We start from the raw sequence: 23937 nt of genomic DNA on the forward strand, positions 1-23937 counted from the left end.
GTTCCATAGCCCTAATATGTAACTGAAGGATGACAGAATTGGCAGTTCTGGAAAGCAATTCATGAAGCCTCTTGCAATGGAATACATTGGGCCACTTTGAAAGAGAAATAAGACACAAATATAAACATTTGCTTAAAAGCAATTCAGAGATACTTGCAGTCCTGTCTTGTTATCCTGTCCTGTTAACATAATTCAACAATAGTGACGATGAACACTAACCGTGCTCAAAAATGTCCCTCAGTCCTAAATCTTGTCATTGGATTTGTTCTCTTCCCTGGCTAGTTAGAGCAGCTTTATTTTTCCTCCTCTGTGTAAGAGTCCCCGAAACTCTAACCCAGAGCTCTTCAAACTTGGCAACTTTAAGACTTGTGGACTTCAACTCCCAGAATTCTCCAGCCAGCTATGCTGGAGAGTTGAAGTCCACAAGTCTTTAAAGTTGCCATCTTTGGGGACCCCTGCAGTCTAACCAAATGTTTGCCTTTTTGCCCCCACCTCCTTGAGAAGAGCGCTGGTCGGGGAGGGGGGCAGGAGGCGGGGGAAGCACACAGATGCGGAATGAACCTGAAAAACTGAGGGGCTCCGCTGTGGGCTTCCACCTGTGTGAGACTGACTTGGCAGGTGCAGAAAAACTCCTTCGCCGACGGGTCGTCCTGCCTGCCTGTCTGTCTCCCGGCCGTTTTGCCTAAACCTGAGGGGGAAATAGTAGAAGGGACGTAACGCCGGTGCTTGTCGAGAGCCGGCGGCCACCCAGCAGAGGCTCAGCGCGCACCCCGCGGCGGCCCCGATCGCCTTTCCCAGCCTGAGCGCCGTTTGGGCGAAGAGCTGGGTGGGCGGAGGGCGGGGCCGGCCAGCCGAGGGGTTATAATGCCTGGCGAGGCAGGAGCGCGGCTGCCGCGGCTCGGGATCCAGCGCTGTCACGGCCATGGGCGGAAGGAAAGTTTGCATCGTGGGCTCCGGCAACTGGTGCGTTGGGGCGGCGAATGAGGGAAGTGGGGGGACGGGGAGAGCGCGAGCAGTGGCTTCAGAAAAGGAAGGCGGGGAGAAGACCCTGGAATTTGCCGGGGGAGGGGGGGCGTCGTCAACTTCGATGGCGACAGCGACGAAGAGTTCTGTGGCGCCTCGAGAACTGCCGCATTTCTTCTGGGCGTAATCGGCTTTCGCGGATTAGCGTGGCACTTTATGCGAGCTGGTGAAGCGGACGCTGGCGACGTTTGTCTTGAGTGTGCCACGAAAGGAGCGCAGGCTCGCTTCGGAGTCCCGTCGGGTTTCAGAGAGGTGGTGCCCCTGGCACTCTCTCTCGCGCGTGCTCTCCTCTCTCTCTCTCTCTCTCTCTCTCTCTCTCTCTCTCTCTGTGTATCTCTTTTGTATCTCTCTCTATATATATCGCTCTCTGGCTGGATCTCTCTCTCTCTGTGTATCTCTCTCTCTTTTGTATCTCTCTCTCTTTTGTATCTATCTATCTATCTATCTATCTATCTATCTATCTATCTATCTATCTATCTATCTATCTATCTATCTATCTATCTATCATCTATCTGGAAGTCTTTACGAAGATGTTGGATAGCTATTTGTCTGAAACGGTATAGGGTTTCCTGCCTAGGCAGGAGGTTGGACTAGAAGACCTCCAAGGTCCCTTCCAACTCTACTATTGTATTGTATTATTGTATTGTATCTATCTATCATCTATCTATATCTGGATCACTCTCTGTGTGTGTATCTTTCTGTGTGTGTGTATGTGTGTGTGTGTGTGTGTCTTTTGTATCTCTCTCTCTGTGTATATATATAGCTCTCTCTGGCTGGATCTCTCTCTCTCTCTCTCTCTGGATCTCTCTCTTTGTGGATCTCTCTCTCTCTCTCTCTGGATCTCGCCTGCGGGAAGGGGAGCAGGTAGCCCCCCAATAACTGTCTTGAAAGAGGCAGGCTGCAGGTGTCTTAAGCAGTTTGAACTACGGGGCACCACGGACCAAGGGCTGCTCTCTTATCCCGTGGCTGCAGAAACATAAGCCCATAACCGGAGGGGTTTCCCCCCCCCCCTACTAAGGCGTATATGCCTTGGATTTTATGCATTTTGTTGCGAGATGCTTATGGGTTTTAAGCCCTTATGAAGGGATGTAGTGGCTCAGTGGCTAAGATGCTGAACTTGTCAATCAGAAGGTCAGTAGTTTGGTGGTTTGAATCCCTAGTATCGGGTAATGGGAGTGAGCTCCCGTTACTTGTCCCAGCTTCTGCCAACCTAGCAGTTCGAAAGCATGTAAAAATGCAAGTAGAAAAATAGGAACCACCTTTGGTGGGAAGGTAAGAGCGCTCTGTGCGCCTTTGGCATTTAGTCATGCCGGCCACATGACCACAAAGACATCTTCAGACAGCGCTGGCTCTTCGGCTTTGAAACGGAGATGAGCACTGCCCCCTAGAGTCAGGAACAGCTAGCACATATGTGAGAGGGGAACATTTACCTTTATCTTTAAACCCTTGGAGAACTGAGACTTTTATGACATCTGAAAAGTAAATGCACATAATTATAACATTAAAATCCACCCTATTGGATAGCTGACCTATTGACTAAGGGTCATCGTTCATGGCCAAAGCCAATTATCACAAATTCATGAAATATTTGCTTTTTCTTAGTCGTGTTATTTCAATCTGGATCTGACTTTCCATGCAAGAGCCACTCAAGCTGGCCACTGCATGATTTCCCAGCTGGTTTTGAGCATATTATGGCACAAGGGCCTCCCAGGCTCTGCAGAACTTGCAACTCCCAGCAGCCACAACGAAAATGGAGAGCTGGAAGGGCTGCTAAATGGAACGGTACCTCCAGTTCAGTGGTGGGATTCAAAAATTTTAATTACCGGTTTTGTGAACTTGGCTTGGTGGGCATAGTGCGGCTTGGTGGGTGTGGCTTGGTGGGCATGGCAGGGGAAGGATACTGCAAAATCCCCATTCCCTCCTGATCAGCTGGGACTCAGGAGGCAGAGAATAGATGGGGGCAGGGCCAGTCAGAGATGGTATTTACCGGTTCTCCGAACTGCTCAAAATTTCCGCTACCGGTTCTCCAGAACTGATCAGAACTTGCTGAATACCAGCTCTGCTCCAGTTGCAAAAAAAAGTTGAACTTTGAAAATAATCTTAGGGGATTCCATCTTTATGTTACAGACGATTCTCTCCAAGCGGAGACCTTTGCTAGAATTCTGGTCTCCCGATGGAAGAATGTGGGGAAAATGTAGTTCCAGGAAGAAGGAGGAGGGTTACATCTCTGTCTCCCTTCCTGCTGCAGGGGTTCAGCAATTGCCAAGATTGTGGGCAGCAATGCAGCCAAACTGGATATGTTTGACACCACGGTGAAGATGTGGGTGTTTGAAGAAGAGATTGCTGGCCAGAAGCTCACCGAGATCATCAACACACAGCATGAGAACGTCAAGTATTTGCCCGGCCATAAACTTCCGCCCAATGTGGTGCGTTTGGCAAGTTGGAGATGCAGCAGGAGCTTTTGGGGAACTATACCCTAGATTCAGTTATGGGATTCAAATTTTTTTACTACCAGTTCTGTGGGCGTGGCTTTGTGGCGTGGCTTTGTGGGCATGGCAGGAGAAGGATACTGCAAAATCCCCTTATCCTGGGGGTTGGGTACCCAAGGCCAGTAATATAAAACTTCTTAACAAAAATAAAATTAAAATTTTAAATTAAATTAAAATTAAAAATAAACAAATCTATACCCCCAACACTGCACAACAATGAAAAATGAAGCATACAAAACATAAAAATAAAAACAACAAGCTTTTAATAATTAAGATAAATCACAATTCATTAATGAGGCTGAATGTTATGTATGTACATGGACTTCCTGTCATGCATAATTGACATCGGTTGGAGCATCTCATCTTCAGAGCAGGGAGGAACCGATCCCACCAGGGGAGGTCAGGGGAGGCAGGGGAGGCAGAGCCTCACTGCTCTCATCATGAAAAGAAAAGAAAAGGGAAAAGGCACACGTGGTCCGATTCCTTGCCTTCCTGAGTCAACATGAAGGGGACCGTGGAGTGCACTCCGCCGGCTCGCACTCCGTGGTCTCCTTCATGTTGACTCAGCGTGCTCCGCAGTCCCCTTCATGTTGACTCAGGAAGGCGGGGAATGGGACCATGTGTGCAGGAGGCTGAGGTTACTTCAGCCTCCTGCACACGTGTTCCCATTCCCCGCCTTCCTGATGATGTCACCAGCCTCACCAGCCATAAACCTCACTGCACATCACTGGATCCCACATAGGATCAAAAGGCTTGGAGGTGAAATGTGGCATTGTCCGCTAGATCCATCCTTAAAAGCTTGCATTGCAGTTTGCAAAATGATATTTCACTCTCATTGTGTTTATAATATTGTATTGTCCAAAACCTTAGGAAATGGGCTTTTATTGCAGCCCACTGAATATGCGTCTCAGCCAGCCAGTGGGGTCCACTCAAACCATCAAGCAGTACCTCCAGGATTTCAAGTGGAGAGAGTAAAATCTTCAACCAACTCTCTGAGGAGATGCTGGGACTGACTATAAAGAGTTGAGATTTAAAAGACATGCTATATTAATTAGCCATGGTTCCACTCTACATCAGGGGTCATCAACCTTTCACACCTCAGGGACCACTAAATTCATAATTTTAAATCCCGCAAACCACTAATATGATCTGCCTAATGACTAGTTGGATGGGTGTGCCTAGGTCGTCATGTGACTGAGTGGGTGTGACAAACTCAACGTTACTTGAGGGGCGAGGGGCGCCTCGCCAGCCTCTACTCACCCCTCCCCTTTCAGCCACTCCTCACCTGCCCTCCCAAGCTCCTTAGGGCCCCAACAGGAAGACATTGTAGGAGCTAAGCAGCCACCATGAAAAACAGCTCAGTTCAAATTGGATCTGACCAAGAAGTAGGCACCTCAGTAAGGACTACGAGCATTGGCTTTCCAAGCAGAGGGAAGACCTGCGGGAGTGCAAGGCTAGGTACAGGGGCATGGAGGCTCAGTGGGCTGAGATGGTCAGTTCCAGGCCATGATGCAGTCCCACTGGAACAAGGTCCTCTGTCTCTTCTCCACCAGCGGCGCTTCCCTCTAGCCTTCGCCCAAAGCCCCGCACCAGGAGGCTGACGCAGACCCCGAGTCAGAATTTCTGCCCCCCTCTGACCCACACAAAAAGATCCAGAAGGGGGAGACTCTGCAGCAACACAAATGTTCATTGTACGTATCTAGCCCGGGGCCATAGTTTGAGGACCCCTGATTTAGTGCCAATAATTTATATGTGGACCACCAAAATTTTCTCATGGACCACCAGTTGGTGACCACTGCTCTACATAATAAACTTTAGATTATCAGATGGGCATCTATGAGTGTACACCTTCCCCCTTCCCTCTCGGTGATTTAACCATGTTTCAAATTACTATTAGCTCTTGTTTAATTACCTGTCATTAATTACAGTCCTTTTGCGTAATGGCAAAATATGCCTTGTAGCTATTGCTGAGAAGTACAATCATCAGCTCGAGTCCTAATCAGGAGTTGCACTGTACATAGAAAATCTCTCTTTTTCAATGTCATCTATCCTAAAGGAAGAATTTGAGAAATTCCCATCATCTTTAAAATGGACAAATTTCTGCTTAAAGCTGCTTAACCTTTAGAACTCCACATTTTAAGGGAAGAACCAAAGCAGCTGCTTCACTATCTCTTAGTTAATTGAAATCTGGGGAGATGGAAAAGTTCTTGGATTTGGCTGGAGTTTGGCCAGGGTCATGGATTTATTCTCCAACTTAAAGATGAATAAGGGAATGTTTGCCAAAGCTTTTCAACTCTTAGTGACTTTTTGAAATTTTTAGTCATTATTATGCAAAATATATAATGGTAAATACAAAACGGAAGGGTAAAAGAGAGAGATTGATTGCAATAAATTTCAGATGACTCAATATTTCTGAGATTTTGACCATTTTTCTAGATTATTTAAAATTCCTTTAAAATCAAGTTTTTGCACCCACAATGCCAAGTTTTTATGTTGCGGCTGATCCTTGTTTTAAACAGCTGGGTTTTTTTAAACTTATATGGAGTTTACTTTTTTATTTTATTGGTTGTACATGTTTTAATTTTGGAACATGCCACAGCCTTTAAGCTTTGGGAAGCTTCCCCCAACCAATAATAGAAAATTGCTTGAGAAGGAAAAAAAAAGAATTAAAGCTATTTAGGAATGTCAAAGAATTTATTCTATCTACTTCAACTTCAGTCTTCTGTGCCTTTTTAGTGTGTTGGATGATAGTTTCCATTAGTATACTCTGAAACTTTGGGGTAGGTTTTGTTTTTTTATTTTGTTTTCGGGGTGTGATAGCCTTTGAGTCAGTCTTAACTGCTGGCAACTGCCTGGAATTGTCCCTGCAGTTTTCTTGGCAGGGTTTTTCAGAAATGTTTTTCTTGGCTTCCCTCCTAGGACTGAGAGAAAGAGACTGGCCCAAGGTTACACAGCTTGTTTTGTGCCACAAAGCAGGACTAGAACTCACAGCCCCCCTCCCTCTCCCCTGGTGTCTAGTCTGGTATCTTAACTACTAGCCAGTTTGGTGCACTGGTTGAGACATCAGTCTAGAAAGTGGGAGAGCTTGAGTTCGAGTCCAACCTTAGGCACAAAGGCAGCTGGGTGACTTTGAGCCATTCACTTTATCTCAGCCCTAGGAAAGTTGCCAAAACTTAGACACGTTCTGTCTCGGGGGCGTCCTTGTTCACTTCTTCTCTGCCGTTAAAAAGCTTCTGGTGAACACCTACCCAAGGCTCACCTTCTGCAGTGGGGCCTTGGCTTTGCCAGGAGCATGGCCTTAGATGGCTTAGCCCCATCATGGTTGTAACTTTCTCTAAAAGCAACGCACGTGGGGTTCCCCACTTTTGTTTTTGCAAGAGTCTGCAAAAAAAGGGACTCTCTGAGATTGCTTTCATTCACTTCCTTTAAACTTACAGCGGTCCTGTTTGATTGTTTTTTGCAAGCTGGTGTTTTTTTTGCCATTTTAATATTTTGCTTTATTGAGGCGAGCTGCAATTTTGTTTTTAAAAAAATGGAACAGAAATTTACAAATAACATGAAAATAGAAAGATGCATGCTATTGGTTCCTGGTAGTGCTCTTTAGCTTGCAGGGACACCCACCCTGTCCTCATCCCGAAATCCTTTTAACACGCCCTGGCAGTAGCAAAGCACACTTGTGCCTCTTCCAGCCAAAGGAAGATCCGGGAAGATGTTGCCTTGGTAACAAGAGTAATAAATAAACCTTTCACTGCTTAGCAATTAATATGGTTTCCTGGAGCTTAGCAGAGTGTCAAGGAAGCCCACTTGCTAGAGGAAGGCATTACAGCCATTTAAGCTTTTGCAACAAAAAGCCATTGTGCACCTGCTGTTCTTAATGTCTCAGTCCCGTGTTCTAGTGTTGGTATTCATGAATTGGGGCAGAACATAAATATTGCATTCAGTCCTCAGCATCTCCAAGGAAGACTAGAAACATTCCTGCCAAAAACGATGGGGAGCCAACCTAGCCAATACTAAGCTAATAAGCTGGATGGTAATAAATGTTACCAGTGGCATGGGGGACATCAAATTAGGAAGGGCAAACACAGGAAAGACTCTTCCGCTCTTCCTATTTCTTAAGTTGGATTTGCACCCTGGGACTCCTATCAGCATCCCAGTCACATGCCTCTGAAAGCTCTCCAGCCTATCAGCATCCTTTCCTAGCTCGGTGGATAGAACTGGCTGGAATGAACGTCATGTCAGATTTGTTCTAGAATTCCAGCACGCCATTCATGCCTAGCAATCTGGATTATGTGGTCTGGCCACTAAGCTGCTGAAAGGAGTTGGAAGACGTTGCCAGTGCCTCTAACGCTGCCTGTGTTACTTCTATGGGCCCATTTCCTTTTGGGACTCAAGTCTTTGGGATGACATGACCAGAATGCTGTGGCTTTCAAGGAGGACCAGGCTAAGAAACAAGTGTCTAGCATTTATGGTCTTCCAATGTGTGAGCAACAGCCGGTGAAATATTCAAGCATAATCCAGTGGCGCTGGAGTTCTGGCTTGAGGCTTTCAATTTTGTTGAGCTCCCTGCTATTCATTACTATGACAAGTAGACACATAATAACTGCAGGCAAGCTGTGTAAATATATGGTTTGCATTATTTCCACAACCAGCATTCAAAAGCAATAGAGGGTTTCATGAATATATTGAGTGCATGGAAGTGTCCACCAGATGAGTCCATTTTTAGTCCCCTCTCTGAACATCTGAATGAAAGCAGAGTTCCCTCCTGGGCCAACAAGCTAACTTCTTTTTCCTGGCTCCTGGATTGCTGCAGGTGGCTGTGCCTGATGTATTAAAAGCGTCCGCCGATGCAGACATCCTCATTTTTGTGGTGCCCCACCAGTTCATCGGGAAGCTCTGCGAACAGATGAAGGGACATATCAAGAAAGAAGCAATAGGCATCTCGCTCATCAAGGTGTGAGTGTGGCTGGGGTCAGGGTTGGGGGGATCAGCTGGTATGATCTTTGAAAGGACTAATTGGAAGATTTGGCTGGGCTTTGCTGGGAGGGCATTTCACCACCATGTGAACGGATAGAATAAGGGAGATACCTGCAGTTACATGTAGTTTAGTAAGGATGCTCTTTTATTAGAGAGCTTGACTTGACTTGGCCACATGGTTCGGCCCTGAGCTCTGATCTCCAGTTCATGAAGGAAACATGAAGTTCCTTCACTTCTCTGAGCATCCAGCAAAGACGCAGTCCTCTCAGTGAAATGTCTATTATTTTAACTCCTTCACCTGGAAAGGAAGAATGGCTAAATCCAGAACCATTTCTGCAGTCTCTTTCCTCTCCCACAATTATATTGGTAACAATCACATAGTTAAAGAGGGAGCGGGGTCTAGTTTGTTTTAATGATTTAATTGTATTGATTTAAAATATTTCTATTCTGTTACGCTGGTGTGTATGTGCGTCTCCTGCCAGTTAGATTAATTAGATTGTATTTAAATGCAGTAATATAAATTATGGCGCTATTACAGAAACTATTCAGCTCGGCCACCATGAGCTCCGAAATGCCAAGGTAGATGAAAATTGCATACCAAATTGGTGCAACGTTTAGTTTATTTTGGAAACGAATAGAGGCAACCTAAATATTGCAAATTAGAAGGAACCATCTCTTTACAATTAATCAGACAAGTCATTTTTGGTTCTCAGCAGTCACTTATCCATATCAGTTAATGGATGAATCTGAATGGCTTGAATTAACCTTCTCTATTTTTCAATGGGTTTATTATAGTATATGTTGTTATAAACCATTTAATCAGAAAAGCCGGTGCTATTCTTGATAGGCAGCCATATCAACAGAGTCAAATAGTGTGAAACAGTGAGCTCAAGTGGCCACAAATTTGAAAAGGGCAATCAGTTCCAAGCAGAGCGAGGGTCTTCTTAGGATATTTAGTAGCATCCTAATAATGTTAGCGAAGATATGATGATAAGAGGGCGACACCCAGGAGTAGGGCTTTCTCTGTGATGGGCCCAGCCCTGTGGAATAACCTCCCCCTCGATATTAGGATTACCTCCGATCTCCGCTCCTTCCGTACAAAACTCAAGACCCACCTCTTTCAATTATCCGGCCTGGCTCAACCATAGTTCCATCTATTCCTCCTGACAGTCTTTTTAAATTCGTAATTTTTAAACTGGGGTATTTTATTGGCTAATAATTTTATTATTATTATTTTATGTATTTATGATTATTACCTCCTCCCTGTATGTGTATGTGTATGTGTTTATGTATATTCATCTGCTTTTTATTGTACGCCGCCCCGAGTCCCTTGTGGAGAGGGAGCGGCTAACAAATCAAATAAATTCAAATTCAATTCAAATTCAAGAAATGAACTGCCTTTACAATCCTACATTAACAGAGTGCCTAGGAATGTACCTAAGTCCTGAATCTTATTGCTGGAGTGGCACTGAGTCAGTCAAGCAGGACTATTGCGGAGTCCTTAGTCGAGTTAATTGATTTGACATGACTGGTATGTTTGGCTTGCAGGGTGTGGACGAAGGTCCTGACGGGCTGAAGCTGATCTCAGACATCATCCGTGAGCAGCTAAGCATTGAAATGAGTGTGCTGATGGGAGCCAACATAGCCAACGAAGTGGCAGAGGAGAAGTTCTGTGAAACCACCATTGGTAATGGACTTGAGTTAATGATTCACATGGAAACTGGAGACAAGCTGGAGATCAGCTCTCCAGATATGTGCTTTAAATGTAATGCTACACTCCGTCCTTCCTTGCGGATTTTAGTATTGGGACACGGTTGTAACAAGAGCCGTTCCACCCAGACATATTACTGGCTGCTGCTGGGAAACGAAGATGGCCATGTACCAGCCCATACATTAAAGATGTACTTTTAAATCTCCCATTGAGATGGCACTAGTTCCATCATTCTACTATTGTGAGCAGCTACTCCTGTGAGTAGCAATAGCACATAAGACTCATATACCGCTTCACAATGCTTTACAGCCCTCTCTGAGCGGTTTACAGAGACAGCACATTGCCCCCAACAATCTGGGTCCTCATTTTATTGACCATGGAAGGCTGAGTCAACCTTGAGCTGCTCAGAATTGAGCGCTCCAGTATTGCATTCTAATCACTGCGCCACCACGGCTCTTACCACGGGTAAGTGGTAAGGAGAAAAATGTCGTGCAGGACAGGGAAAGTCTCCTTGCTCAGTTTCATAAAGCACTTGTCTTCTGCTGGTAGAGAAGATTTGCACCAGCTGAGCCAACAGATTGGTAAACAAGGAATGCACAGAATGTTCCCCCATGGTCTAGTGCTTTGCTTTGCTTTCTTAAAGGGAAAGGAACCAGGCATAGTTCAAACGAAGAGAGACATTGTCAGAGTGGAAGGTAGGGTGAAAGCCTTCTCTCAAGACCTGTTGCAGGCTCAGTCTACGTTAGATTACACTTGCAATCGAGAGAGATTCCCCCATTCTTGCTAAGGGTTAGTTGGGGGCAGTGGTGGGATTCAATTTTTTTTTATTACCAGTTCTGTGGGCGTGGCTTGGTGGGTGTGGTGTGGCTTGGAGGGCATGGCAGGGGAAGGATACTGCAAAATCCCCATTCCCTCCCGATCAGCTGGGACTCAGGAGAATACATGGGGGCGGGGCCAGTCAGAGGTGGTATTTACCGGTTCTCCAAACTACTCAAAATTTCCACTACCGATTCTCCAGAACCTACTGAATGCCACCTCTGGTTTGGGGGGGGGGGCTGTGCAGAGATGCACTTCCATTCTTCTATCCCTCATGTTCCTCCTCATTTTCTCTGGCATGCAGGCATCTAGATAGGTCGCATAGCAGCTAGAAAGCAAATGACAGCAACAGGTTGGGAGCCGGACAGCCCTGGCCACCTTCTCTCTTAGTACGTATCTGATATCAGGCGAAGGCAGTAGTAATATTAGACTCAGCCATGAGACCTTACACCGCTGCATATACATTTTCCACAACCAGTTGGATCACACGGTGAGATCCTGTTGCATGATTGCTGCAGAAATAACGAGACACCACAGTGCAATGCAATGCAATTTTCAGAGTCATATTTAGGCTGGTTGCAGCTCCTCCTCCCCCAACGAAGACTTATAGCACCTTCAGGATTAACAAAGATTCGTTGTTGACCCAAATGCCCTTCTGCCGAAACATTCCCCATTATAAAGCAAATGTTGATACGGGTTTGGATTGTCTCCTGTTCCTCTTCTGGATGGGTTATTGTCCAATAGTACTTCTTAGTTTGAGAGATCAGTTTGCTTGGTGCAAGGGAAGAAACCAATGCAGAAATCAGTGGTTAACATCGTCTTGATTGCATGCTTCATTAGCTAATCAGATGGCTTTGAATGGTGCCGAGAATTCATTGCTTCATTTAAAATTAGAATGAGTGAGCTGGAAGGGACTGTGGAGGTCTTCTAGTCCAGCCCACTGCTCAAGCAGGAGAACCTATACTATTTCAGATAAGTGATTATCTAGACACTTTTTACAAATATCCAATGATGGAGCACCCACAATTTCTGGACGCAAGCTCTTCCATCGGTTAATTTTTCTCACAGTTAGGAAGTTTTTCCTTAATTCCAAGTTGCTTCTCTCTTTGATTAGTTTCCAACCATTGTTTCTTGTCCTGCCCTCAGGTGCTTTGGAGAATAATTTGATCCCCTCTTCTTTGTGGCAGCCCCTCAAATCCTGGAACCCTGCTATTATGTCACCCCGATTCTTCTTTTCTTTAGACTAGCCAACTCCAAATCCTGCAGCCATTCTTCATATGTTTTAGTCCCCAGGCCTTTGATCATCTTAGTTGCTCTTCTCTTAACTTTTTCCAAAGTCTCAACATCTTTTTTTGTAGTAAGGTGACCAAAATTGGTTGCAGTATTCCAGGTGTGGTTTTGCTAAGGTTTTATAAAGTGGTACTAATACTTCCCGTGATTTCAAATTCTGTTACCAGTAAATGACAGTATTTCATCTCTGGAAAAAAGCAACCCTAACCATCCAAGATGTCTTTAGCTGAGTAGGCATCTGTTCTGCCCCCACATTTCCTTGGATCTCAGGGACTCAACAGCACTTCTCTCTGCCTTTCTTAGTGTTGACAGTTTCCAAGGGACAAGCCACCACCTAATGATAGAGCAAAGTTCCAGATGTAATGTATCACTATGTCACTGTGCTTTCCTGCTTTTTGGGGGGTGGGGGTGGGTGGGAACTGTGTACATCTCATCAGCCCAGCCTTGACTGGTAAATCCCATCACATTTTTCTCTAGTATTGTCTTTTTTTCCAGGCCTTCTAGGTCTTTTGGTTTTCTTAGGATGTTTTGGAGGGCTTTAGTTGGTTTGTGTGCTATGGTAGTGCCATGCTTTTTGTTGTCTGTTGGTGGTTTTTGAATTACTTTTTTAATGTATGGCAGTTAAATGTCTATGGAGATTCTCAGTCATCCAGGTCATGGTTGTCCCAAAGGTGTTTTTTTCAAGAGGCAACTGGACTTTCTGGTTTTTCTTTGAAGACGTTTCGCTTCTCATCCAAGAAGCTTCTTCAGCTCTGAAGAACCTGAAGAAGCGTCTTGGATGAAAAGCAAAACGTCTTCAAAAAAAACCCCAGAAAGTCCAGTTGCCTCTTGAAAAAGCACCTTTGGGGTATGTATGGCAGTGTTAACCTTTTCACCACTTGTGTTGGTTGTGCTACATTGGGTTGAGTGGGCAGGCACTTTGTGATAAAGTTGCATGGGTGTACATCAATTTTATTGGAGGATGTTGTAAAGATTATCTATTTCCTTACATCGCAACCAGCACAAGGATGATGTGAAAAGGATGAAGCCCTCCAAAACATCCTAAGTAAACCAAAAGACCAGCATCCGAGTGGTGGGATTCAAAATTTTTTACTACCGGTTCTGTGGGCGTGGCTTTGTGGGTGTGGCATGGCTTTGTGGGCGTGGCAGGAGAAGGACACTGTAAAATCTCCATTCCCTCCCCACTCCAGGGGAAGGTTACTGCAAAATCCCCATTCCCTCCCGATCAGCTGGGACTCGGGAGGCAGAGAATAGATGCGGGTGGGGCCAGTCAGAGATGGTATTTACTGGTTTTCCGAACTACTCAAAATGTCTGCTACTGGTTCTCCAGAACAGCAGATCAGAACCTGCTGAATACCACCTCTGCAGCAGCCCCAAAAGAAGAGACAGGAGTCATCTACAACACACAGTTAAGAACTATAACAGCCACTGTGTAGGACAAACATGCAGAAGACCAGCAAAGTGCATTCATGAACACCAATTAGCAGTTAGAACACATGATGAAAATTCCTTAATTTCATAACACATGGATAGACTTAACCATAGTTTCAACTGGGAAACAATAAGCATCCTAGATCAAGCCAAATCCAAAAATGCTAGAGAGTTCCTAGAAGCATGGCCCTCAGACAAATCAGCAATCAACAGGCACATAGAGATAAAGAACATCTACGTTATCAGCTGGCTTGGGGCTCTGGTGAGAGAGTATCAGGGTGGAGGTAGTTGATACCTTAACAATAGATCCCACCTCCCCCCATCCTACTCCTGCCCTCCCCATCTTTTAATTGGGGTGCAATATTTGGATCCTCACAGTATTTTATCTATCTATCTATCTATCTATCTATCTATCTATCATCTATCTATCTATCTATCTATCTATCTATCTATCATCTATCTATCTATCTATCTATCTATCTATCTATCTATCTGGAGATAGATAGATAGATAGATAGATAGATAGATAGATAGATAGATAGATAGATACTGTAGATAGATAGATAGATAGATAGATAGATAGATAGATAGATAGATAGATATGTAGATATGTAGATATATAGATATATAGATATAGATAGATATAGATAGATAGATATAGATAGATATAGATAGATATAGATAGATATAGATAGATAGATAGATATAAATCTTTCTAAGATTGGAAACCAGCAAGGGTAACCCTGTGGTATGAGAAATTTTACAAATAAATAAATAAACCTCCTGCTTCTTTTAGGCTGCAAGAACCTACAGCATGGACAGATTCTGAAGGAACTGATGCAGACACCCAACTTCCGAATCACAGTGGTGCAGGAAGCAGACACAGTAGAGCTCTGTGGTGCTCTCAAGGTATAGGAATTAATTTCCCCCTTTTGGGGACAGAGAAAATGGCCAGAAGCAAATCTCAAGCTCTCGTTCAGGAGGAGTTTGGTTAAGGCCACAATTTTCTCTACCACGCCTAGAGATGGTAGGGAGCAGGGGAAAGATACAAGATAGACTAGAATGTGGGGTTCTCAAACAGTGTCATCTCAGTGGGCTCATTTGTAACTTTATTTTGTCCACCAAAGGCTGCTGTGTTGAATTGATCTTCAAAGCTAGCTAAGTACCAAACCTTTCCTGGTTATCAACACTTTGCATCCCTTCTTTCTCCCAGAACGTGGTGGCTGTTGGAGCTGGATTCTGTGATGGGTTGGGCTTTGGAGACAACACCAAGGCAGCTGTCATCCGTCTGGGCCTGATGGAGATGATTGCCTTTGCCAAGCTCTTCTGCAAGGGACCTGTCACTTCCTCCACCTTCCTAGAGAGTTGTGGGGTTGCTGATCTGATTACCACCTGTTATGGAGGCCGTAACCGTAAAGTAGCTGAGGCGTTTGCCAAGACTGGCAAGGTAAGCAAGCCAGGCCATCAAGGTGGTTTTGTGATTCAGTGGTAATATATGACTACATAAGACATAGTTTCTGGAATAAATCACTGTTAGTTGAGTCCACCCCAAAATGTCTGAGGCAGCAATTGTATCAGGGAGGGTTGGTAAATGCGCCAAGATTTATTTGGACATTTGACACAATTCCATCACACATCTTGTTCTGTTCACTGCCAACTTTCCAGGTGTCTTCACATCCTAATTTCTGCTAGTATGTGAGGGGGGAAATCAATTCCTCCTACAACCTTTTCTCTTCTCTTCAGAATGAGTCTCAATTTCAAAATGGGGTCTTTGAAGGATGAACTTATATAATAGTCTAGAACCAGAATGCGATACCTTGATCGACCGGCAATGTTGGAAAAATAGTTGAGACTCTTGAGGGCTTTGCCTAACTATAGGGAAAGGCATGGTGAAATCATGGTATAATAGTTCAGCTCACTTAAAATAGAATAGAATAGAATTCTTTATTGGCCAAGTGTGATTGGACACACAAGGAATTTGTCTTTGGTGCTTATGTTCTCAGTGTACATAAAGAAAAATAAAATAGAATACATTCATCAAGAATCATAAGATACAACACTTAGTGATAGTCATAGGTTACTAATAAGCAATCAAATTATACTAGGAAACAAATAAAACAATACAAATTTTAAAGATACAAGCAACATGGTTATAATCATATGTGGAAAGAGATAGGTACTAGGAAGGAAGAGAAGAATAGTAATACAGTCTTAGTAAATAATTTGATAGTGTTGTGGGAATTAGTTATTTAGCAGAGTGATGGCATTTGGGGAAAAACTGAAATACTTATATGAACAACTAGAATTATTAGGAAGTGGAAACGAACAATAATCAGTGGAACAGCTTGCCTCCAGAAGTTGTGAATGCCCCAACACTGGAAGTCTTTAAGAAAATGTTGGATAGCCATTTGTCTGAAATGGTATAGGGTTTCCTGCCTATGCAGGGGGTTGGACTAGAAGACCTCCAAGGTCCCTCCCAACTCTGCTATTGTATTGTATTAATAGGAAACAAATGAACTTGAAAAGGGCATCTAGAATTGAAGGGCTTTGGATTTAAGGGCACGAAGGACAGGAAGGATGTACTATAGCAACTGAGAACAGCTGAACAGATTCCAGGTAGGTAGGTAGGTAGGTAGGTAGGTAGGTAGGTAGGTAGGTAGGTAAGTATATGTATGAAACTCAGTGGCTGCCAAAGAGTAATGGCTGAAGTGGAGATTTTTCCTCCCTTGCAGTTTACAAGTATTTCCTGAGCATAATTCAGAAAGAGATTCATAGTGCTGTACTTGCTCTGCCGAGTTACCGATACATTTTGCCAAGGGCCTTGGGAATATATATATAATTAATTGTTGCAGTGTTAACCACAATTAATTGTTGTTCTGATTGCAACATTGAGGATTTCACAAAAACTAGTATTTATGTCAAATCTGAATTGCAAAGGACAAGGCCTGGAACTGGATTGCAAGGTCAGTAAAATTTGGCTGAAAGAAGCCTGACATCAGAAGTGGCTGAAAAGCACAGAAAGAGTAAACACTTTGGTTTCAGGCAGCAAGGCTGTTAGTGAACTAATATATGGTGGCATAACGGTAAACTGCTTCGCAGGGCTGCAGAAGTTGGAAAGCATCTTTCAGATGGCATAGAGGATCTTCTGCAATATCGTGAGAAAAGAATCCTGTACCATGTCTCTTGAAACCATAGGGGGTACAACTTGAGTTCATCCTCTTTGATCTGGCCCCAAATGAGAAGTAATTCTAAACTCCGGCCTTGGAGAGCATTGGCTAATTTCATGAACTTTATTTTTTAAACTCCAAAATAGAAACATTGCTCTGCTATAAAGCAACAATGTGCAATCTCTGGGTGGCTAGAGACCATGTGCATTGATTTTTGAGGAGAAGGAAACCTGCACTCAGGAGATGATGATGAGGTCAGTGGGGCTAGATTATGCATCTAGGTGGGAATAGGATTTCTTTCTTTCTTTCTTTTTTTTACCATGCCTGCATATTTAAATTATATTGAAACTATTTTAGGATGATGCAATTTTCATGAGTTTCCTGGCTACTGTCCAGGAACTGGGGCAGTGGTAAACATGCACTAAATTATACTTACAATTCTGTGCGACCCCAACTTTTAGGTTGACCACTCTAAGACGGGTTATCCATTAATGTTTGTCTTATGTTTTGCTACTGCTATGACTTTTCACAAACAATCCTGGAAATCATGGCCACTAAGGATGCCAAAACCTGTACTCCAGTGTTCTCTACATCAGGGCTCTTCAAATTTGGCAACTCTTAAGACCTGTGGACTTCAACTCCCAGAAATTCTCGGTGTTGAAGTCCACAAGTCTTAAAGTTGCCAAATCTGGAGACCCCTGACCCAGATCGTATATGAAAGCATAGTTTTTTTTATTACTAAACCATAGGCTGCAGGATGCCCCTAAGGAGAAACAAAGACACGTGGAGTTTAGGTTTGTCCAAAGCAAAGGAAGCCACTGTAAATTTTCCCCTTAGGGAGTCACCAATAAAGGCTCAATAAAAGGTACTTGGAATACCCAGACCATCACTCACAAGTGGGGCTTTGTCTTGTATTTCACAGTCTATCGAGCAACTGGAAAATGAGATGCTCCATGGACAGAAACTGCAGGGTCCTCAGACCTCAGCAGAGCTGCATCACATTCTGAAGCACAGGAATCTGACAGACAAGTAAGTTTAGCAGCCTTCCTTCCCATTTTGCTTGGCATCAGTAACTGGGCTATGCTGACACCCTGCAAATTTGTGTGATGCTTGGTAAGAGTTTTTAACATAGAGGGACACGGTGGCTCAGTGGCTAAGACGCTGAGCTTGTCGATCAGAAAGGTTGGCAGTTTGGCAGTTCGAATCTCCAGCGCCGCATAACGGAGCGAGCTCCCATAACTTGTCCCAGCTTCTGCCAACCTAGCCGTTCTAAAGCACATAAAAATTCAAGTAGAAAAAGAGGGACCACCTTTGGTGAGAAGGTAACAGCGTTCCATGCGCCTTCGGTGTTTAGTCATGCCGGCCACATGACCACAGAGACGTCTTCAGACAGCGCTGGCTCTTCGGCTTTGAAGTGGAGATGAGCACTACCGCCTCCTAGAGTCAGGAACGACTAGCACAGATATGCAAGGGGAACATTTACCTGGTAAGAGTGCCAGCCAGTTTGTAGAACGGCTAGCCAGTTAAACAATATGCGACTAGCAACTACCAGCTCTTTAGTCGCTTAGTCAATCATTCAGGACATTAGCATTAGATTATAGATACCCAGACTATATTGATTAATAAACCAAAAGTTATTATTTCTATATAGGAGGAAATGTCACCTGGTTTATTTAATATAACTGTATTTACCTGAAAGAAAGTCTAGGTCCCCGTCCCCCAAATAACTTTGTAATGAAAAATAATTTTGTTCTTTCTAGCCTTTCCATCCCAACAAGAAAGGCTGTCTACCTTTCTTGTTGGGATGGAACATTTAAGAAAGGTTCTCTTTTGGTCTCTTTTTGATCATTTTTCTTCAGTTTGTTACCTGTATCTTTTCCCTTGCAGATTCCCCCTCTTCACCGCTGTCTATGAGATCTGCTACAAAAACAAACCTGTTTCTGAGTTCATTACATGTCTTCAGGACCACCCTGAACACTTGTGAGTGCCTTTAACGTCTCTCCAGCAAGAAGCAGAAAGATCTGACCCCCCCACCAGCTTCACAACTGCCACCCTAACAAGGGAAAGGAACCAACAACAACCATGGCAGTCTTAAGCAAAGCACGCTTGCGAGGCATCCAATGCTCCCCAGCCATAGAACTCTGGATGAAAGGAGGAGATTCCTATCCTTTTCCAGGCCTGACTTGGTATCTGCTGAATTGCCTAGGCTGACAATCCTGCCTGTCTCATTAGCTCTCAGTTCTTGTTGGAGTAAACTTCCTTTCGTAACATCCACAGCAGCTTTGGATCCTTACCTTCTCTCTTAAAGAAACGTTTCCTTGCCCTGCCTCATCACTGCTCCATTTCCCTGACCTGAGTTTAACTGGGTGCAAACTGGATTCTTGATAGTTTTACCTGGCTAAAAAGCCTGTAAAAACATGGAGTAAATTCTTATTTTGCACCTTAGATCAGAAGTACTGTACCAGCCATATTTAACACTAAAAGCTCATTCCTGAGTCCTTTTTTTCATGACAAGGCGCAAAATCTCAGCGTTCTTGATATCCGTAGGCATGGGAAAAATCGTGAATGTGAATCTTGTTATTTTGAAGAATAAATCTTGAAATGAGAAATGTTTGATTCCTGGCCTCTGGACTATACACAGGCCAAGACTGAGGGGATGATACTAAGCTCTCCGCAGCATGATTTTGAAAGGGAAAGAGGAAGAATCAACATAGAAGGAATATTTCAACACTAGAATTGTAGTTCATCTTTATACAGGAGCTTAAACTGTCTTTTACATGAGAGGTTAAGAAAGTGAAGGAGAGGCATTTGTAATACACATACAAGAGTCTGGCAAGTTAATGGATGTCCTCTTCAGTCATGTGAAAATACCCTTAACATGTATTCTTGGAGGCTGAGATCACATTTGAGAATGTCCTATTAAATGCAGTTAAGTCTTAAGAATTTACTGTACTTATTATACTTACTGCATTTGATAGCACCCAGCATCAGGGATCTTCTGAATTACTGTAGTTAATAAAAACGGTAATGCTGTCCCTTCAGAGATTTCCAGACACTTTTCTTCTTTCTGTACTTGCTATAAAATGGAGGTTCTCAAGATTGCCAGATACGACAGCAGTCTTCCAATATTTGAGGGCCTGCCACAGAGAGGAGGGGGTCAAGCTATTTTCCAAAGCACCTGAAGGCCAGACAAGGAATAAGGGATGGAAATTGATCAAGGAGAGATTCAACCTAGAAATAAGGATGAACTTTCTGACAGTGAGAACAATCAACCCATGGAACAGAAGTTCCCTTCACAAGATGTGGGAGCTTCATCACTGGAGGCTTTCAAGAAGAGACTGGACTGCCATCTGTCAGAAATGGTGTAGGGTCTCCTGCTTGGGCAGGGGTTGGACTGGATGACCTACAAGGTCAGTTCCAACTCTGTTAATCTGTAAAGATGAGAACAAAAGAGAGCACAAAGTACCTGGATACTAGGTGCCAGAAAAGTTCTCAGGACAGAAGCTTTTAGGCTCCAGACTTGGCATCGGAGAATAGAAGGTGGCAGAAGGCTTTCCCACCATTTTTGCTAGATGTCTTTCCCCTTTCTGAAGTGACCTTTTCAGTCCTGCCTGTCTCCCAATAGCAATTTAATCTGCTGATGGGGCAGAAGTCATGCCTTTTATTAGACACTCAAGACACTCTTTGACCTTTTTAATCAGTCAGTTAAAAGAATTAAATTAAAGGGGAGGGAGGAGAATATGTGTGGCCTCACAATTTCTGCCACAGTGGATTCATACGATTCATGGGACTTCATGAATTCATACAATTCATACGATTCTACAAACTTCTCTAGAATTACTGTAATAGAAAGCACAATTATTAAAATTCCACACACACACACACACACACACACACACACACCAGGGAAAATCAGGGAAAGCCCTGTACATGAGGGTATGAAATAATATAACATCATGCTATGAAGTTTGGATGATCAAATGAAACAAACAAAATGTTAAAAAGTTAGGATATTTACTGTATGTAGTTACTTACCAAGCACATCTAAATTATATAAAAATAACCAAAATATCTGTCATGTCACAACTTTTGAGCACCCCCTCATGTTTGGAAATTGAAAGCTGAAACATTTGACAGGCCCGAAAACCTTATAACACTTCCAAACAGCCATAACCATGCTAGAGGGACGTCCTCCAAGTTATCCTCAGTGTTATCTCAAAAATTATTCCTTCCCCCCCCCCCCGGCAGCGATGGGCTTTAAAATTTTTAGCAAGGGGTTCTCTGCTCGGTTGCTGAGTGGGCATGGCTAAGGTGAGTCTGCCTCCTGCACCATGGGGGGGGGGATTTTTGCTCTCCCCAGGCTCCGGAGGCTTTCCTTGAGCCTCTGGGAGGGTAAAAATGACTTCCCCAGGTTCTGGAGGCCAGTTTCTGGCCTTCATTAACTACCAGTAGGCCTGTTTTTTGCCCTCCTTGAGCCTCCCCGCGTGCCCTGCACTTACCTGCATCGAAAATGGGCCGCGTGGGGACTCCTGGCAGGGGAGGGGTGGGTGGGGCCAGCCAGGAATGGGGTTTGGGGGTTCTCTGAACTGCACAGAATCTTAGCTAGAGGTTCTCCCGAACCCCTGCAAACCCCCAGCAGCCCCCCTGCCACCACCCAAGAAAAAGACATCAGTTAGTTACAGTCTAGTAATTAGTTTGAGGAGGACCTCCTGCCAAATGATGAATGATTTCAGCCATGCTTTTTTAGCAAGATGGTCTACAGAGGACTAGCTTAGGGCATTCTTAATTTCAGCCTGTTTTCCCTCTTTCTTCTGGTTTAGCAAAAGGACAAGGCACACTTCTGCATAGCAAATTTTTGTAGGGAACCACTAGTCGACCCTCCCCTTCAAAACAAACATACAGCCTTGGTGAATCATTTTTCCAAGTGGCATTTAAAAGTAGGTCTTGGCAACATATTCATTATGCAGCTCAGAAAACATAGATGGGATTTTCACAGAACCTATAAAAACAGTCCTTGCCCCATCAGTTTTTTAATCAAAATTTCAAAAGCAGTAAATGGAAAACACGTGCTTCTATTGCCACATTTAACAAAATAGACATTATTTTAAAAAATACCCAATTTCTCTCTGTATGCCAACTGTTCTTGGGTCTTCAGGTATATATTGAAGAATATTGCAGCCAATTAGCTTATGAAATGGGGTCAACCAAATGCCCTTTTTATATGAAACTTGAACTTGGTTATTATTCAAAGGAAGTAACCTTAATCATATTTCAGGTGAAAATACCATTTCTACACTGGCTTCAGATTAACCAGATTAGTAAACTTTAACTACAATATATATCCAGAATCTGACCTTCCTGAACATTATAGAATACAATGTGTGATTTTTTTTCAAATGGCAAAATCATTTAGTTAGGTATCTCAGGCTTTAGACAATTTAAAAATATGTGACTGGCTATTAATGTCTGTAATATTTCCAGCCATGCTCACAAATGATTTATCCGATTGATGTTTGTTATTATAATTGTCTTGAACAAGGCACCAGGGATATTGTGCAAGTATTTAGGGCGGTCAGTTGGAAAGGGATCTTTCTACTAAAATTATCCATATTGAGCAGGGATTTAAGATATAAATATATGTTTCTGAACCACTCAATGATAAATTCCCAAATTCTTTTATGACTTACTGCTTATGAAAGCTATAGGAGATTTGCTTTTTAATCTGACAATTCTAACTGGCTTTCAATTGTACTAGTAGTTGAGGGGGAAATTATCTTAATGCTGACCACAGCTGAGAAATAACAGTTACTTAAGAGAAATGATGAACTGCCCAAACGGAGAAAACTGTGCTCTGAAATACTCCTAGCTCTAGATGGCAATTCTCCTGCCCTTTGCTGTTGCTATAAAAAGTTCCCTTTGCCATTTGGAGTTATGTTCTGCCAGCACAGCAGTCTGTTAAGGGCTGTTCTCTGTCTTGGGAGAGAGAAAAACCGGGCAGTGTAAGCTACACAATCCAGTATTTGTTGAACTTGGGAGGATAAAAACACCAGCGTTAGATCCCTTCTTTCTCAGAATCTGCAAATGATCATTTAATCAAGCAAAAACTGCATCACGAGGCTATATATTTTTAGAAGGTGTGGATCTGTTTAATGAAAGACAGTGTTGAGAAGACCAAATTACCCTGTTTCACTGTTTCCAAGGTGAAGAATAAGTAAAACTGTCTTTAGAAAAAAAAAGCAAGCATCATGCTAGAACAGATCCAGGAAAGCCTACATAAACAAGCATAAATAGATCTTGTTCTCTGTCAACACATAATTAAAAATATCCTTACACTTCCACGACTGTTCCTCGGTGACAGAAGTGAGATAATTGATACAAGGCAGATGACTAAAACTACATGTTCCGAATTATGAATGTAGGCCTCTGGTTTTTGAGATGAAGTAAGTATCTCTCAGTATGCATGTAATTTCTAAACGTCTTTCAAGTAGACATCCATGGTATCTAGAAAGAGTTTGGGGGGGGGGGGGCAGAGACGGGTTGTTGTAGCAAAGTAATGTTACCAATCTTCTTTCCAAACCACCGTATCCCTTTCATATATGTCACTGAGCTCTCAGCTGTCAGAGAAGCAGGGTGAAAGCATCCCGATTCGGCATAATTCAGCTGAAGTGGTAGGGAAGATTGTCCTTGGTTCTGCGAACCGGTAGTAAAAAAAATAAAAATCTTCCGAGGATCGCGCAGCTCAGCTGTGAGCCATGCAATCGTTGGAAGCTATTTTTTAAAGCTTTTTAAAGCATTTTTTCCCTGCCAATTCAGCCAAACCAGCAGGGGAAAATATGCTTTAAAAAGCTAAAACAATAGCTGAAAGTGGGGGGGAAAAATGGCCACGCCCACCCAGTCACATGACCACCAACACCACCAAGCCACGCCCACAGAACTGGGGGGGGGGATCAGATTTCACCACTGTAGAGAAGTATTGAAAAAATCAAGCTTTAAGGGTAGCTATAGGTAGCCCTTGCTTAACAATGGTAACAGGGAT

At 43.5% G+C, this 23937-nt stretch overlaps 1 protein-coding gene across 2 annotated transcripts; it reads left to right on the forward strand.

Moving 5' to 3' along the window:
- The first annotated feature begins 811 nt into the window (after nucleotides 1-811).
- GPD1 (glycerol-3-phosphate dehydrogenase 1) lies at nucleotides 812-19510 on the forward strand. 2 transcript variants are annotated; one of them, XM_081939853.1, is made up of 8 exons: nucleotides 812-963; nucleotides 3272-3449; nucleotides 8323-8463; nucleotides 10035-10173; nucleotides 14531-14643; nucleotides 14948-15181; nucleotides 17824-17930; nucleotides 18789-19510. In XM_081939853.1, exons 1-8 carry the CDS (start codon nucleotides 923-925, stop codon nucleotides 18883-18885), a joined length of 1050 nt encoding a protein of 349 aa, XP_081795979.1. In that variant the 5' UTR covers nucleotides 812-922; the 3' UTR covers nucleotides 18886-19510. The 2 variants fall into 2 exon arrangements, with proteins under 2 accessions (XP_081795979.1, XP_081795980.1); XM_081939854.1 differs by lacking the exon at nucleotides 3272-3449 and having other exon boundaries at nucleotides 850-963.
- Nucleotides 19511-23937: the final 4427 nt, after the last annotated feature.

Source organism: Natrix helvetica (genome assembly GCF_964273705.1).
Source record: "Natrix helvetica genome assembly, chromosome: 1".
NCBI classification, from domain to species: domain Eukaryota; kingdom Metazoa; phylum Chordata; class Lepidosauria; order Squamata; family Natricidae; genus Natrix; species Natrix helvetica.

Excerpts from the sequence above, each read along its gene's own strand:
- GPD1 (XM_081939853.1), top strand. The coding sequence starts at position 923 with ATGGGCGGAAGGAAAGTTTGCATCGTGGGCTCCGGCAACTG. Across the intron at positions 964-3,271 it reads ATCGTGGGCTCCGGCAACTG|GGGTTCAGCAATTGCCAAGA; the intron begins GTGCGTTGGGGC and ends TTCCTGCTGCAG. Across the intron at positions 3,450-8,322 it reads ATAAACTTCCGCCCAATGTG|GTGGCTGTGCCTGATGTATT; the intron begins GTGCGTTTGGCA and ends GGATTGCTGCAG.